The 16,469-nt window shown below is 42.3% G+C and overlaps 1 protein-coding gene across 2 annotated transcripts; it reads right to left on the bottom strand.

The window, feature by feature from the left end:
* Positions 1 to 1,040: 1,040 nt before the first annotated feature.
* On the bottom strand, positions 1,041 to 13,897 carry si:dkey-13n15.2 (protein transport protein Sec24C). 2 transcript variants are annotated; one of them, XM_031570724.2, is made up of 21 exons: positions 13,008 to 13,897; positions 12,422 to 12,747; positions 11,907 to 11,983; positions 11,282 to 11,350; positions 9,892 to 10,003; positions 8,185 to 8,312; positions 7,131 to 7,266; positions 6,731 to 6,837; positions 6,336 to 6,448; positions 5,938 to 6,129; positions 5,706 to 5,802; positions 5,311 to 5,415; positions 4,672 to 4,839; positions 4,489 to 4,585; positions 3,782 to 3,930; positions 3,427 to 3,565; positions 3,131 to 3,264; positions 2,771 to 2,950; positions 2,339 to 2,527; positions 1,702 to 1,791; positions 1,041 to 1,538 (listed from the first exon to the last, which is right to left on the bottom strand). In XM_031570724.2, the coding sequence occupies exons 2-21, from the start codon at positions 12,714 to 12,716 to the stop codon at positions 1,398 to 1,400; spliced, it is 2,718 nt and encodes a 905-aa protein (XP_031426584.1). In that variant the 5' UTR covers positions 12,717 to 12,747; positions 13,008 to 13,897; the 3' UTR covers positions 1,041 to 1,397. The 2 variants fall into 2 exon arrangements, with proteins under 2 accessions (XP_031426584.1, XP_031426585.1); XM_031570725.2 differs by having other exon boundaries at positions 3,149 to 3,264; positions 12,422 to 13,897.
* Positions 13,898 to 16,469: the final 2,572 nt, after the last annotated feature.

Below are 16,469 nucleotides of genomic sequence, written 5' to 3'. Positions count from 1 at the left end.
AAGTAGCTGTGTAAAAAATCCTTTGTATTTACAATAGTATCCTTTGCTCTTAAAGTAACTTCATGTGCATTTCCTGTGTGACATGCCTGCTGTGTGCAGGGCTACATTGCTGCCAGTATAGGCCACTGGCCAGAAACCAACAGGGTATGTACAGCTGCCATTGTTTATAGGCTAAATATCTGCTTCACTTTTTCTCCTAGTTTGTTTTCTCTTCCTCCATTGCAGAAGTATATTTCTTTCTCAAGAACAAGAATCAAGAAAATACAGAATACAGCATTCAGAGGCAACATGTCTTTTCCATGTTGGCTATGAGCAAAGAAGTTTACCGAGGGGCTTTAGGCCTATGTTTCTATAAAGTGCCTTAGGCCAATGATTATTGTTAACTGTGCTAAATAAGTAAATATTAAACAGAAGTGAAACCCAGCAGTCTAAAGAATGTAAGACTGCATTTCACTATGTTTGCTTCATATACACCATCATTTCACATTGACATTTGCTTACTATTAAGTCATTTATATTTCCCCCTTTCCCCCACCGAGAGGAATTTGAACTTAATTTAGTGATGTGAGACGTGTATTTATTGAGAAACCTGAGGAGGACTTAATGAGTTCTAGCAACGTTAATCTATATGCACTAGTATTTGTGGCAGTTATTTCTCTTGAGGTTCTCTACTCACCGGTCTCCATTTCATATTCTCCATAGATTCTCACTGTAGCTCTGAGCAGAATGGTACGATTATTGTACACTTGTGAGCAACACTGAACACCTCATTTGATAGAATGTTGAGCACCAATTTTCCACTCTAGTCCTGGCAGTCTGGTGATACCGGGAGTCTGCATTTCAATACTCTTACCAGGTAACATTACTCAGCCTCAGTTGCCATGATCTTACACCCACACAATAGCACTTCGCACTGGGTATGGCTAATACACTGGCATCACTGGCCGATATAATTACAAAATATGATTAATTAACTCATAATAACTAAATGGCATTGTTTTGCTGAAATACTGTGCAATATTTAAATTATGAAAACTCTGTTTGACTAGAATGGAGCATTTAATAACAATACAAACGGAGGTAAGCAAATACAGTGTTTGCAGGATAAAATTTCAGCTGTACATTTCCACATAAACAAGAAGAAGCTATAAATAAATAAATAAATGCATGTTTCAAAGTAAGTCAAAAGGGTCAACAAGACACTTCAGTACAGCCTTTGACATACATACACTAATTAGTTAGTAAAACCACACATGTAATGCTTACAATGTTCACATGCATATGCATCCATTGGCCTTAGGACACACAGAAACTGGCGCACATCCCAGATTACAGTGATTTACATAATGATGATTCACAGTCTGTTTCCTCACTCGGAGACATGTGGGGACACAGTGTCATACTAGGAGACGCAGGGAGTTGATGTGGAGGTGGTAGAGGAAGTCGGCATACGAGGCTCCACCGTTGGGACTTTTGTCCTCAATGAGGAGACGCTGTATGGTGTCCTCACAGCTGTCTCCCTGCCTGACCACTTTAAGCTGAGGATAGGTAGATAGATAAATGGGCAATAAAATAAAATAAAATAAAATAAACAAGCTGAATTTTGTAATATGGAAACGCACTCTTTGAAAAAAAAAACATTTCTTTCTGATATGCCTCCTTATGTCATATGGTAAGTCACCAAACTACATACAGTCTTACCGATACAGTGAAGGGTGAGTTTGCCTGTAGAGTGTCTATGAGAGTCCTCACATGAACTGACAGGGGTGTATCCAGTATGAGCAATTTGATCTGCAGAACATCCAAACACAAAGAAACACTTTGCCTATTATTCTGCATACACAAAAACAGTGGTAAAGAACCTTTCACGGTTACTCTGTAATCTGTTGAGCATCACAAAAACAGCAACACATTTTTACTGTCTTTGACAAAGCAACAGCTTTGAAGGCCGATTCTTCTTTTGTGGAGACCATAAAAGGTTGTACACATTGGTGGTTGAGCAGGAAATACGTCTTGTCCATATTATTTGTTGTGGAGGGACAAGAGCCACTATACCCAACCGCTGTGCAGTCTGATTGGAAACAGCATGGGTGTTCAAACAGAGAAGTGCAACACTGTGTGGCTCTGTGTGTCTGCCTCTTATAGCAGACTCTGTCTGAGGACAACCTGGTGACCACAGAGGCCTGACATTGGTAAGAAAATAGGCAGCATTTTTCAATTGATATATATATTATTATTATTATTATGGTTGTTGTTGTTGTTGTTGTTGTAGTAAAGAAAGTCTATATGACCACCCAAAAACAACAGCCATATGTGTGGTGCCCACTGTCCACCTCACCTCCCCTGACGTGACTGCAGAGAAGCAGGAGTTGCCGAAGAGCTCCATCAGGGCTCTCCTGGAGACACCCTGGCCCACCCAGAGGACCAGGGCTGAGGGGCAGTAGGCCAGGTACAGACCACAGGGGTCCAGGCCAGAGGCACTGCAGCGCACAGCCTCTACCACACAGGGGTGCTCATCGCCCACACACTGAAATAAAGTTAACGTAGCAGATTTTACCTAACAGTTTCACAAATAATTATATGCAATAAACTGGAAATGAGTCACTTGTACACAGGGGAAACGAGAGCAGGGGTGTAAAAGCATGGAGCATTACAGACATGCGAGATCTATTTCTTCATATAGCAAAAACAATTCAAAAGTAATAATGAATTCCATAAAGTTTCTGCTTTAGCATAATTTTCATGTTAACTGGAATACCTTAAGACTCACCAGTGCGAAAACCTGTGGGTAAAAGTGAGTGACCGTGTTCTTGGTGTCCATAGAGAGGATACGGCTGCGTAGCAGTAGACGCTGATGCACTGAGCTGCGGACACCAGGCAGCACAACTTCACTTTTTCTCAGGCTGTTCACATACACCGGCAGAGCTTTCAGGAACGCAGGCAGGACCAGCTGTGGAAGAAGAGGTTTGAAAAAAGTTTAAATGCTATTTTCTCCATTGAGATAAAAAGTTACCCTCAACCCTCAAGTTTAAACCATTCTTCAAATTCTTCCTCACATTCTCACTCACATTCACTATGGTCTGTGGTTTCAATACATTTAACATACTAGTAAGTGAAAACGGTAACTCACTCTGTGTGGCCCATTTACCTGCCCTGAGGACACTGAGCTACAGTTTTTGCGGTAGCAGGCCAGTAACTCAGTCACCTCAGCCTGCAGTTCCTCACGCAGGCACTGTAGAGGGCGCTCTACAACTGCACAGTACACTGAGTAGGGTGGAGAGGAGAAAAGATGAAGACAACTTTTCATTAGAAATTAAACCTCACAGAAGCTACAGGCCTGTGAAGACGCCATATTCTAGATCCTTCTGTGAAATCACCCTGTATGTTATTAAAAGAGAGGGTTGGTGTACTGAGAGGAGATCTCACTCTTTTTGCAGTAGAACGTAAGGACAGTCTCAGCCTGACTGTTACGGAAACAGTCCAGGAGGGAAGCTGAGCAGCGCAGACTCAGGCTGTGGACTCTGGTTCTCTTCTCCCCGTGAGGATTAGTGTAAGACAGGACAACCTAAAGCAGGTAAATCAGTCATGGTCAGCCGTGTTATATCAATGTCGCTAAATTACAGATCATATAATTTTCACCATCTCTGACCCCATCTGTTGAACTTGTTAATAGAAACGGAATGGGCCCTCTCGGCAGGCTAGACGTACATCACATACTAGCGGGTTGGGCCAGGCATACTGTACATTTGTTAAGATCAACCATAATCTGCACTCATCTCACCTGTATGGCCACACCTCGTCCCTCACTGAGGGGTCTGCTGTGGGTGAATTCCAGGGCCAGAGTTGTGTGCCAGTCCAGGGCAGCCATGGCAACAAGCCCTGGGCAACCACTGGGGATGAATGAGCCATAGCAACCGGACACACTGAGCTCTGGAATAGAACACATAAAGGACAGATCTCACTGATTGATGCTTTAATGAACATTTTAGGGTTGGAGTGTTAAACAAATGTTAACGAAAGCAATGAGTGGTGAATAACCATCAAGATCCGCATGGGCTTACAATAACTTACGCAGTTTAGGAGCTAATTAGTTCATATTAACACACCCTAGCAACAGCCAACTGTTAACATGGCTCCCTAAACTACAATTGCGTAGCTAGGAGAGCTAGGTTAACTGGCATGAGACCTTAAATATGACTGTGCCATGAGTTATTGCTCTATTTTAGTCACTATACTAGGAATCTTTGCTGGCAGTGCCGACAGTCTCTCGTATTGCGGAAGTTCATGTTCATCATTCCATAACGTGCTGTTTCTTGTGGGAATGAAAACACACAGAACTTTACTGTGATTCACGGCTAAGTGGGAATGACAATGGTATGGATTTCATATGTGAAAGAAGCTTATGTGAATGGCATTAGGCAGACCACACTTTTTATCTTTGCCACTTCACAACAAGAATTTAATATTTAAGTACTTTATACTTCCTACCTTTGCTGGTAAAGACTCTAAGCTGGGCCTTGTATACTGTGAATGTCTCTACTATCCTGGTCAGATCACAGTGCAGTCGCTCCTTCTCCACCTTTGACTAAAAAGTACATGAATCATAGTTGTCACACAGTGGCATACAGAATAAGCAATAGATTGTAAACTGACTCATACACAACATCTTACCAACAGGCTGTTGTAGTAGAATAGTCCACCACCTGTCAAATGGGGAATGTCCCCTGGCCAAGCCCCTCCCACATCCTGTTGAGCAAACAGGAAAAGGTGCACGCTGCAGCCTTGACTGACACATGCTTTGGCCAATGAAACAGCAGAATCAGATGGCTGGAAAAGCGACTGAAAAATGAAGTGAAGAAGACAAATTATAGGAAATAAGCAATCAGTATAGAACCCACTATTTCATTGTAATATCCAATTTTAATGTATTAATTATACAGTTCTCAACAAGCATTGAAGCAAGTTTCTGTACAAAATCCAACACCTAAACCCGTTAAGGAGTAAGAATAGAGTAAAGATAGATACAGTGCTAGTGAACAGGAGTAGACTTGAGTATGCTGGAGAAAAGGAGAGGACAGGACAGGACAGGAGAGGAGAGGAGGAGAGAGTAGAGTAGAGTAGAGTAGAATAGAGTAGAGTAGAGTAGAGTAGAGTAGATTAGAGTAGAAGAGTGGAGAGGAGAGGAGAGGAGAGGAGAGTGGATGAGAGCAGAGGAGAGGAGAGGACAGGAGAGGTGAAGAGAAGAGAAAAAGGTAGTGTCATGTAGAGTTGAGTAAGGACTCTTCCACAGAGGGTGCCTTTGAGCGCTACCTTTGGTTTGGTTGAGCTGAAGAAGCCTGAGGACGCAGGCCTGCTGGGAATCTCACTGAGGGGAGACGAGTGGAAGACCAGCAGCTTCCCTGGACATCCCACTGCCTGTGGGACAGAGGTAGATATCACACACACTCACTCTTGATATCACACACACTCACTCGTGCTTAAAAGATAACAGATTGATCTGATAGTATTTCATGTCTTTCTAGGCACTTATAGATCTTTGTTGAACCTTACCCCTCGAAGTTACATTGACAATTACATTAACATTTACATTTATATATTTATGAATTTATATACATTACATTTATAAATGCCATAACCTTAACGCTTGTTGTTTGCCTTGCCCTAGTGAGTTACAAAAACCCAAGTATGAGAGTTTGCTGACCCACCTGAAGAATCTGGAGTCCCGTGGAGACAACAGCGTCTTGAGGAATGTAGGTGGAATCCTGAGACTCGGAAGTAAATAAAGGGATCTGCTGCAGCACACTAGACATAAATAAACACAAATGGAGAAACACCCTTGGAGTGGATATGTTGTTACACATGACTCTCTTCCAAAATTAAACATCACAGCAGCAATGTCTTTAGGGTGAGAGAGAATTGCTGACACTTGGCACAGACCTCTGAATGATGTGCTTGCACTCGCTGAGAGGAACCAGAAGGCCTTCTGTCAGGGGAAGCTCGAGCTCGTCCGTGTCCGTGACGACCAGCATGTGGGGGCGGGAGAGGCTTGCGCTCAGGTTGTAGAGGTGAATTCTGTGGTCATAGGTGAGCAGGCCCACACGCAGGCCACACTGGTCTGTCCCTTCCTCCCTCAAAACAAACACAGCATAGTGGACTCAGTTACATACTCAGTGAGAAGGATTTTGAGTGTGTGTGTGTGTGTGTGTGTGTGTGTGTGTGTGTGTGTGTGTGTGTGTGTGTGTGTGTGTGTGTGTGTGTGTGTGTGTGTGTGTGTGTGTGTGTGTGTGTGTGTGTGTGTGTGTGTGTGTGTGTGTGTGTATCCAAATGTAACATACCTATACACAGTGTCCACAAGCGTGTGCAGTTGCTGACATATTGATTCTAACTGACCAGCTCTCAGTGAAGTGTCCGACACGTCCACAGCCAGGAGAAGACTGGCCGTTTCATCCTGCATAAAGTCAAATATAACTGTGATTAGCTCAGGTCGGAAACACACACACACACACGTTACTCATCATACACACAGCATGGCAAATAGATATGGTAGAAGTACGGTTTCAACATACAATACAGCCTCACTGATACTGACAGTGGTAAAGCTCATGGAAACATGTCCATGTTTTTAAAATAAATTACAACAATATGGCTCAGCTTGAAACGCATTTACAAAATTACAAACGCTTGTGCATGCTCACAAATACTCTAAACTATGCTGTGTCTAATTCCTGACCTTGTTTTGCTCAAGTATTTCATAGGAGCCCAAACTCAGTTCGGGTCTCTTCTCAGCATCTACCCTCCGGCTGAGGGCATCGGTTGGCTGGTACACCTGCCAGGGCACTGCGGGACCACAGAGGAGGGAAGGGAAGAAGAAAGAGAACAACAGCATGCCCAACTTCAGAGGGAATTCATAAGGGATATATATAAACACAGGCCTACAGAACTAAAGCTCATTGCATGGTTTGAGTAGCTCAGTGCTCAGGCTAAGAACAGTACCTGAATACTTTGGTCAATGGTTAATATTCCAAGAAAAGTCAGAGAGTTCTGACGTGATGTGGGTTACAACTATAAAAAGGTAGTGATATAAAATGCCTTTGTGATATAAAATGGAATACACACATTATGACCCTCACCTTCATTGTGTTTGCCACAGAAGGGGCAGTGGAACCTCTGTCCACAGTCCTGCCAGGCCATGGAGCGGCACATGTAGGCACCGCACTCCACACAGCCCCTCAGGCACCCCCCCTCCTCACACACAGGCACTGGGCACTAGGCAGCACAAAACACACACACACACACACACACACACACACACACACACACACATACACACACTCACTCACACACAGACACATACACACATACACACACTCATTCACACAAAGACACATACACACACACACACACACACATACACACACACACACACACATACACACACTCACTCACACACAGACACATACACATATACACACACTCACTCACACACAGACACATACACACATACACACCACAAAACACACACACATACACTTATCTTACTGCATTGCTAAAATGTAACAAAGTCATCGAAGACTAATAGGAACACTAACTTAATTGTTATTGGAATAAAACAACAAAGGTCAACCATTTTAAACTGTTTAAATAGCATAAAAAAGTTGGAGGCTCATTTAATAGTCAGTGTCCTGATAACATCGTACTTTCAGTATAAGTACATATTGTAACAACATGTTACTAAATGTTACTACGGCGTAGCTTCCCTCATACCCTACATCATAGCCTGAGGCACACATCCCCAAAAATGAAACTACTAGTCACGACGATGCAGACCACAACAACAGCGATCGGTTCACTTGCGCAACATTTGGGGGAGTGCTGATAAAGCCTTTGTTAAGAATTGCTGACCGCTGTTAAACTTTGTTTTCAAGCTGCCTACTTAGTTGGCTAGCAGAAGCCTCGCAAATCACCTCAGATGTATTTTTGGTTACAATAATGGGGTTATCAGATTGTAAAGCGTAGAGTAATATATCTATTATGTATGTATCATGCATGGGCTCCAGACTGACTAAGAGAGACAGAGAGAGCATGCATGCATCTCCAGACTGTCCAAGAGCAACAGAGGGAGCATGTATGGGCTCCAGACTGACTAAGAGCAACAGAGGGAGCATGTATGGGCTCCAGACTGACCTCTGCTTTGTGCTGCTGAGCTAGAGGAGTCAGAATGGCACCCAGAGGCAGGTGACTGTGCTGGGCAGACTGGGCCTCGCTGGGGAAAGTGTAGGTCGTGCAGCGAATGAAGCGCGGGCTGGCGTTACCTGGGGGATGGCAAGATGGAGCAAAAGGGCTGTTACTACACACAGAGTAGGCTTCTAGCTTTTTACTTGCTCAGGTGCATGCTATTATGATACCTTTCATGTTATATTGCCAAAACTTTACAGCTGCTGTAAGCAGTGTTAGAATTTCTAACTAACCAGTGATTCACAAACTTTAATGTCAGGCCCCCCTTTGAAAAAAAGCCATGTTGCAAAGACTGAGACACTAATATTAGGCTACCTGCAATTTAACTTTCAATGGGAAAAACAGATGCCCAGCAGCTGTTGCGTAGCTTTTCTTAAACATAGTTTTTTTTACATTTGAACAGTTAAACATTTTCAATTTCATTTTATCAGTTAAATTTAAATATTTTGTGACCTTTTTTTGTTCTTGAGCTCTTCTCACAATGTTTATGTTAGGTGCATGTCTGTTGTAATAGTTAGGTGAGCTATCCCCTCTATATATAGGCCAAACAGTAGGCCCTACGAAGGTAGGTCTACGAAGTAGACTATAAACTCATCACCAAATAGGTTACTTACAGACTACTATGCTGTAAGAGCACTTCCATTCAACACTGGACCTGTACTTTGTTGTTTAGGTTTCTTATTCCATTTCCATTTTCACCCTCAACTCCAGCTGAGAAGAGTGTGGAATGTTTCCCCAGACTTAGAGTCTGCTTGCAAGGTGTGCCTGCTATTCTTTGCATTCTCTTTTCACCAAACATCTGTTAAAAATGATCAGGCTAGTATTGATTAGCGTAGCATGTTGCCTCTTCGGTGTCAGAGTGGCCACAAATCATATCATATGTAAGGTTGGGTCCCTCTCCCTGTCAACCTGTTCAGATACCTAAGCACAGACCTTTCTTATGTAGTTAGAGACGTTGGTGAACCTTCATGTGAAGCCCTCTGCCTTAGTGCGCCACAAAAAGAATATAGCCTTATTTCCTGATTGATCAACATTGCTTGACTGAGTCTCTAAGTCTGTGGTAGGGAAACGTTTGTTATTGCTAACATTAGTTTTCAGAAGTGTTGTTCCAAACAATTAAATGAGTTGAAACATAATTGTAGCTTGTCGGACCTGTTTTAAAATGCCCTACCACATCCCTTCAAAGTGACTGTTACCGGTGGCTCTATGTGTAGATATACTACACTCAGATATAATACACATAGACAGGGAAAAAACCTGTTGTGTAAAATGCAAGAGCAGCAGTGATCAGTAGCCTAAATGGCATCTCTTCTTTTGCCTTCACAGTAAGTGAATAGAAATAACAAGAAATGTCATTATTGTGTATTTACATCATGGATAACATGTGTTATTACTGCTTACTGAGTATTTATTAGTCGTAATATTAATTATACGTAATATTTTTTGGCAGATAGACAAATCTGACTTGGGGGCAGTGATGGTTTATGATCGGCACATTCAAATGTTCCCTGTCAAACAAGAATATGTTGCCACTCCTATATCCAAAATCCACTCCTCGAGGGAAAGTTTGCTTTATCACCGGCAGGAAGAGGCCAGCTGTTTAAGCCATCAAAATGGGGCCCGAAATGAACCATCTCAGTGGGACTATAAGCACACCTTTATCCTCTATGATGCAGTCAGTGGTGGACAGAGGGGGGAGATTTGACGGAGCTTCAGACGCAAACGCCTTCCCCTCCCACTCCGTCTGATCCTCCTGCATCACCTGGACCTGCTCAAGCAGCCAAAGATGGGGATGGTGTACGATGGTGCAACAAATAATCAATAACGGGCACACAATCATTATGTTGTGCTGCTGCAATAAAACAAAAGGTCTAAAGAAAAAGTTGGAAGCTGTCATTCAGTGTACACACAGGTTACAACTCAAGTTCACTTAGAACTAAAATGGCCAGTAATAAGCCATTAAAGAGGCAGTATGCAACAATTTGCCACTTTTTGAGGCAGGTTTTTATAAGCAACTAGTACTGGTTTTCGTGATATATGGTCATGTGAAGGACAAAGAAACATACCTGTCGTTCCAAATAGTTGCCTAGACTATGCACTGGGCAGTTTTGTGGTCCAGGTTGGAACACCCAGCGAAAAGCTTTCACAGCTCACTGCTGCTTTAACCATGGATTTAGCCAATCAAATATTTTTAGTACATTTGAGTTTTTGTACATTTTTAGTTAAATAAAATAAAATAATAGTATAATGGTACTGGTATCATCTTCAAATGGATTTTCATGATATATGGTCATGTAAAGGACATTTTGAGTCTATTTCAGTTGTCTCCTTTGTCTGCACGGAACGAGCGCTCCCAACTTTGCCCTTTAAATGTGATGCTTGTAGGCCTTTACTATTTCATCACCTGTCACTCAATTCCACTGTTTCAAAATCCCACCCACTACGCTCTTTTTTCTTATGATGCATCTCAGCCGATTGCACCACCAGCCATACATTTGCATACAATTACATCACTTTCGGACACTTTCTGTGAGAGTGAATTTTAAAAGAAACATCAATCGTTTCATACAAGTCATGTAGGTTTTGTGTTGACACAGATGGTTAATTCCTTGATAGGTAATAATGTGTTATTTACTGCTCCTCTGCATGATCACAGCTTTGATCTGCCTTCCACTCCATTTTGGAATGGAGTCCTTTATGTTTAAGCATTCTCAATTTCCTTGCCATTTTCTGTACAGCTTTCTCATCCGAACATATTTCACATAATGGCAGCTACTACCAAACCTCAAAGGCATCTATCGAGATAATCAGTCAATCACAAATCATTTATAATTACTCCTCTTTCATTTCATTTACTTTTTAGTGGAGAAAGAGATGCTAAATGTATGTCCCACATAAATGCACAAAATTGAAGAAATCATCCAACATGTCGGCAAACACTGACAGTTCTGTGAAAACAAACTAGTCAACATTTGCAACAAGATAAATGTGCTGTGCCCAGCGATCTTTATTTCAGAGGTAAATGAGTGAAAAACGGAGAACTCACAGCACTGGGCAGGAGCTGAGGGTCGAGACCATACCGTGACTCTGAGCTGGGACTCGTCGGTTTAGTCTCCTACATTAAGAAAAGGAGGAGGAGAAAGGCAGTTAGATAACAAACATACTGTACATACTCCCCTAGAGAGAAAGACAGAAAGATAACAAACATACATACTCCCCAAAGAGAAAGACAGAAAGATAACAAACATACATACTCCCTTACAGAGAAAGACAGAAAGATAACAAACATACATACTCCCCTACAGAGAAAGACAGAAAGATAACAAACATACATACTCCCCTACAGAGAAAGACAGAAAGATAACAAACATACATACTCCCCTACAGAGAAAGACAGAAAGATAACAAACATACATACTCCCCTACAGAGAAAGACAGAAAGGCGTCTGCCTATTTTGTCACATTTCTACGTTTTCTTACTTTACGTTTTCTTACTTTACCCTACTGAAATTGCTCTGACATGATCATTTATTTAGCAAAATGTAGTTAACAACACAAGGTGACACAACTTTCAGGCTCAATACATAGGCCTATTTGCAGAAAAAGTATTACAACTATGCGTGCAATATATAGATATAATACACTAATGTGTGGTGTAATGTTTGCCTCACAGGTTGTGCGCCTTTCTCTGAAGATGACTGGGCTTTGTATGCAACATCAGCAGCAGCAGCAGGCCTAAACAGTCCACCTGCAAAACAAAGTCGACATTTGCAAACCTGTCTTTGGAGTCCTGTCAAGGCAGAAGTACTACAGCAGAAGATTGAAGTTTGGCAACATTCAGCTCCCAAGCACTAGAAAACGAGTTAGATGTACAGACTGGCACAAAGGAGACCGTTCAGCTACCCCCCTTCTGCATGACTTTCTGACCACTAAACATGGTTCTACCAGCTCACAGATCTTGCATCTAGAATACATCACCATGTCCCTCACAACTACCGACACCTGTTTAAGTTGCTGACACAAATGGTTTGAAGCGACAAGGACAATAAAATGAAAGAAAAAGATCTGAGCCCCAGCCTACTGAGTTGTAGATGCACAACAACAAATCACACAATTATGGTCCCAACCCTGTACACACACCGTCATGTATTCCGACATATTATATCGATTGTAGCCCACATCCTACCATTTTGGTCCTGATATGAAGTGTTCCAGTGGTTAGGTCTTTGGAGACCCCCTGTGCCTGCTGGTTGGAGTCCGGGGGGTGGTCCAGTCTGACCCACAGGTTGAGGATGAGAGAGTGGGTTTGAGGATGCAGGTCCAACCTGACAGGTATTCATCTGGCATTGGTATGGTGTTTGGAAAGTGTTTGGGAATCCTGCTGGAGAGTTAAGGGGTGGCGTCGCCGAGGGGGCCCAGCCATAGTAACAGCCCCATAAGCCCTCCTGGCCATAAGTGGGACTGGAGGCAGGGATATCCATCTTACTCTGAGATCACACAGGAATGCCTGCTCTATCATAACAAGGAAGTAACACGCAGATGAAAATCAATACGAATCCATGAGAGCTCCATTAACGTATATAACCGCTTGACTATTCATGCATGGAGATGGCTGGCTGGGTGCACTGCAAACGCAATGAGACAGGCTTCAGGGGATGACGTTAAATGTGTTTCGTTAAAACTGAACCCAAAACAAACCCTTTAATATTAAACTGGCAAGTACAGAAGAAAGACACGCGTGATGAAAATATTTGTGGTTTGCCTTTCGTTACCTTTACAGGAATCGACAGGGTCAAATCTGCCTGACCATCACAAGACATCGGCATCTCTCTGAATATATGCTCTGACATTCTTCACGCTGTCAGCTGAACAGCTCTTGTAGCCAACATAGTGCATAATCTGTGAGCTATAAACGAGATATTTAGAAAACAATGTGACGTTTGCAAATATGGCTTTTGCAACCAATGGAGGAAACGGGTTAAGGTTTTCCAGTGGGAGGATGGTACAGCTATATACTTGTCCGGCATATTCGTTGACTCCCGTGAGTCTGCGCATGTCACACATGTGACGTCTGCATTCCTTGCCAGAAATAAATATGCCAAGTAAAAACGGACTTGTGTGTTCGTAATACTTTTTGCTAAATATATGTTGGCCTATAAAACAGACGATGCTTTTTTTTAAATGTGAAATGGTGTAGAATTAGCCTTCCTCTGAAACGTTTTTTGCAAAAGCACCAATAACACAAAACGAAAATCTAATATAAAATAAATGCGAATGCACCGCACTGCCGATATTTCATTTACCAGTTTAATGATCAAAAAGTGAGCTGGTAAAGTGAAAGGATAGGTGATTAGGTCACTAGGTGGCAGACTGATGTAACGGTTCCTATTGTAGAATTACATGCGCCCCCTTGTGGACTTCTTTGTATACTCGGCTAAACGTCACTTCAAACACAGTATTACATTTAATCACATTTTACATTCAGCTTTAGGCTGAGACATTGCATTATATACTCGTAGCCTTTGGGACGCCTATTGCAGTCATCTTAACCATTTCCATTTCTATTTCTCTTGTGCACAGAGCCATTTCAAAGACACCTTGACAATCCTCAGAGTAAGTGGTTTTCAGAAGCCAAGCACTTTCTGTAGATTAGTCCCCAGACAATCTTTGAAAAAGTCACCCCAGTTTGGAAATCGTCGGATCTGTTTAGCACTTACTAGCTTCACGCATGACAAGACCATCTGGTGGGCTGTGATGAAAAGGTAACCACATGACTGGGAAAAAAGCCACAACACCCTGGGTGGCTCAGGAGTAAGTCCTTTCAGGAAACACGGGTAAGAGGGCATAAATAAAATAAATAATGGCAGAGACATGTAGAATGGAGAGGTGTGGCGATAAATATTTGATTCGCTCCTCTCCTCTTGCCCCTGGCCAAGGTGTTGTAATATTGATAGACACCAGAGGCCAGAAGGCTATGTTCTTAGACCAACACATTTATACACAAGTAGTCTCCCCACAGCCCTCTCCACAGCCCTCAACCCTCATAACCCCTTAACGCTTGGGAGTCTTGTACTCTTTTAGGTAGTCTGACATGCCTTGATGTTTTTGTATATTTCCCCTAACTAAAAACATTGAGGCAAAAGTGGCATGTATGATTATATTCTAGAAGACCTCAGCAATAATAAAATGAGAGTAAAAGGAATGTAGTAAAAAAATGTTTTATTTATATCAATTCTAAACATACCCTTACAAAAACCTCAATATTCCCCACAGGGAGGCGAAGACTTCTAAGACTCAAGATCTACATCTATCCTGCACAGACCCCCAGAACATCACCTGGCATCCATCCTCCCCCCTGTATTGCTGAGGTAGGGTCTGATGGAGATCATTTCCAAACACTGTTAATGACTTAAGAATATATTAATCAAGTGCCTTGTATTAATATATTCCTTGTATGAACCATGTGCTTTTCTGTGTGTGTGTGTAACTTAGAATATTAGGTGCCACTTAGTCTGCATATGTACAAGAGCATGTTTAGACCAGAGGTGATAAGAAGGGTCGAACTGTGCTTCTTCTGACCTTGCAAAACTTCCATCCTTGCTTCGGACGTCAGAAATCCACCACGTGGTTATCCCTGCTGAACGCTGAACTTCTGTCTATATAAACCTTGTGCGATGTGTTTATCATTGCTTCACTTTCAGCCTTGTGCTGGGAGTGAGCCCGATTGCAATTGTTGTTTGTCTAATAAATATACTTATATGCAGCTTCGGAGTCCTGAGGTAACTAGGGTGAATTTTCACCTGTCAGGGTCTCATCAAAGATACCAGCCTCCATGCAGGTATTGCTGAGCTTAACCTTACATAGGGACAGCAATAGACACACTGTTTCCTCAAAGAGCACAGACATGGCTCCTTAATGTGCCTATGAGCAATGAGACAAATCAGTCATAACTTTTACTTTTTAAAACACCTCTCTTTCAGAGAAGTACTTTTATCTGTCAAATGTAGAAGGGGATATTTGCACAAAGTATTTGGTGATAATGATGATGGTGATGATGATGTGTTGGACAACAATTACTTTTATTCCCATTAACCGTTGTTACAGTTTATTTCTTTATCAATAGTATGTATTACTGGTGATAGTGACTATAGTTATTATCTTTATTGATAATAGAAGTCATTGGATTGGTGGCCATGGTAGTAGTAAAAGTACATATTTGCATAGTGCGATTATGTTGGGCATGTGTGCTCCATAGAAGAACCATAAAGTCCAACGTGCACAAATGCATTGATCAGAGCAGTCACATCAGGGACCAATTCATTTCAACCAGCTTCTCTTCGTTCAGACAGTGATAAATGTCTGCATTAAAGATGTACTGTAGTCCTCAATTACAATCCAATACATCTCTGTGTTGTTGTTACACTAGGTCTCTATTGCTCGTAGCTTGGTTGTTCTCTCCTTTGTACATCGCTAACCCTAACCCTAAATGTAAATGTGTGTGCACTCAAAACTGGCATATGCAGTCCTGGCTCTGTAAATGGGAAACAAAGAAAGTGGCTATGACCAAGGCATGCAATATTCCAGCCCATCAACAATGTTGCTTCAGGAGCATAGAAGAGAGGGGAGTAATTGACTGGACGTTGAGCTCAAACATGAACAACCTTTCACCAGGATTAAGGACTGCACCTTTAATCACATCTGACTTTGTTGCTTTCCCTCTCAGCACTCTCAAGGAAGAAGGCCGGGTAGAAGCCTCAAGCATCCGGCCTCTGCACTTAGTTCAGACGGTGATCAGTGTCTACACTACCCACATCTGTCCCCTATTTGTTGCTGTCTCCTCCAGCATCATCAGGTAGTGAGGAGAGCATCATCACTTTAGTTTCAGAAAATGATCAGAGTCTAGCCTGCCCGCAGCGGTCTTCTTTCTGTTGCATCCTTACCAAGTGAGGAGAAGCGTGGAGGACACGCATGTTGGAATGAGGCAGGGTAACAAGTTCAAGCAACCAGCCTCACGGGATCCCAAGCATGAAAAGCCAGGTCATGTTCAGAGGCAGATCATTGCTCATATTTTTGTGAACAGAGCTGAATTATTCAGAGACCTTTTGCTCTGCCGTTTTTTTTTAAGTGTGTCTGTCTTCGCCAAGACCGCTCTGAGAGTCTCAAACTAAGGTCACGGAATGTGAAGCCCACATTTTGGACTGAGGTTTCTCCCAGATACACGCACGCACACGCAC

The sequence above is a fragment of the Clupea harengus genome, chromosome 7 (genome assembly GCF_900700415.2).
Source record: "Clupea harengus chromosome 7, Ch_v2.0.2, whole genome shotgun sequence".
Classification (NCBI taxonomy): domain Eukaryota; kingdom Metazoa; phylum Chordata; class Actinopteri; order Clupeiformes; family Clupeidae; genus Clupea; species Clupea harengus.
The sequence above is the reverse complement of the archived record's forward strand: the minus strand, read 5'-3'. Positions and strand labels throughout refer to the sequence as shown.

Bases quoted from the DNA above. Each gene is read 5' to 3' on its own strand.
- si:dkey-13n15.2 (XM_031570724.2), bottom strand. From the start codon at position 12,716: ATGGATATCCCTGCCTCCAGTCCCACTTATGGCCAGGAGGGCTTATGG. The intron at 2,528-2,770 runs GTGAGTCTTAAG...ACTTTATTTCAG, and splicing joins ACCCACAGGTTTTCGCACTG to TGTGTGGGCGATGAGCACCC. The intron at 1,792-2,338 runs GTGAGGTGGACA...GATGTTCTGCAG, and splicing joins CTGCAGTCACGTCAGGGGAG to ATCAAATTGCTCATACTGGA.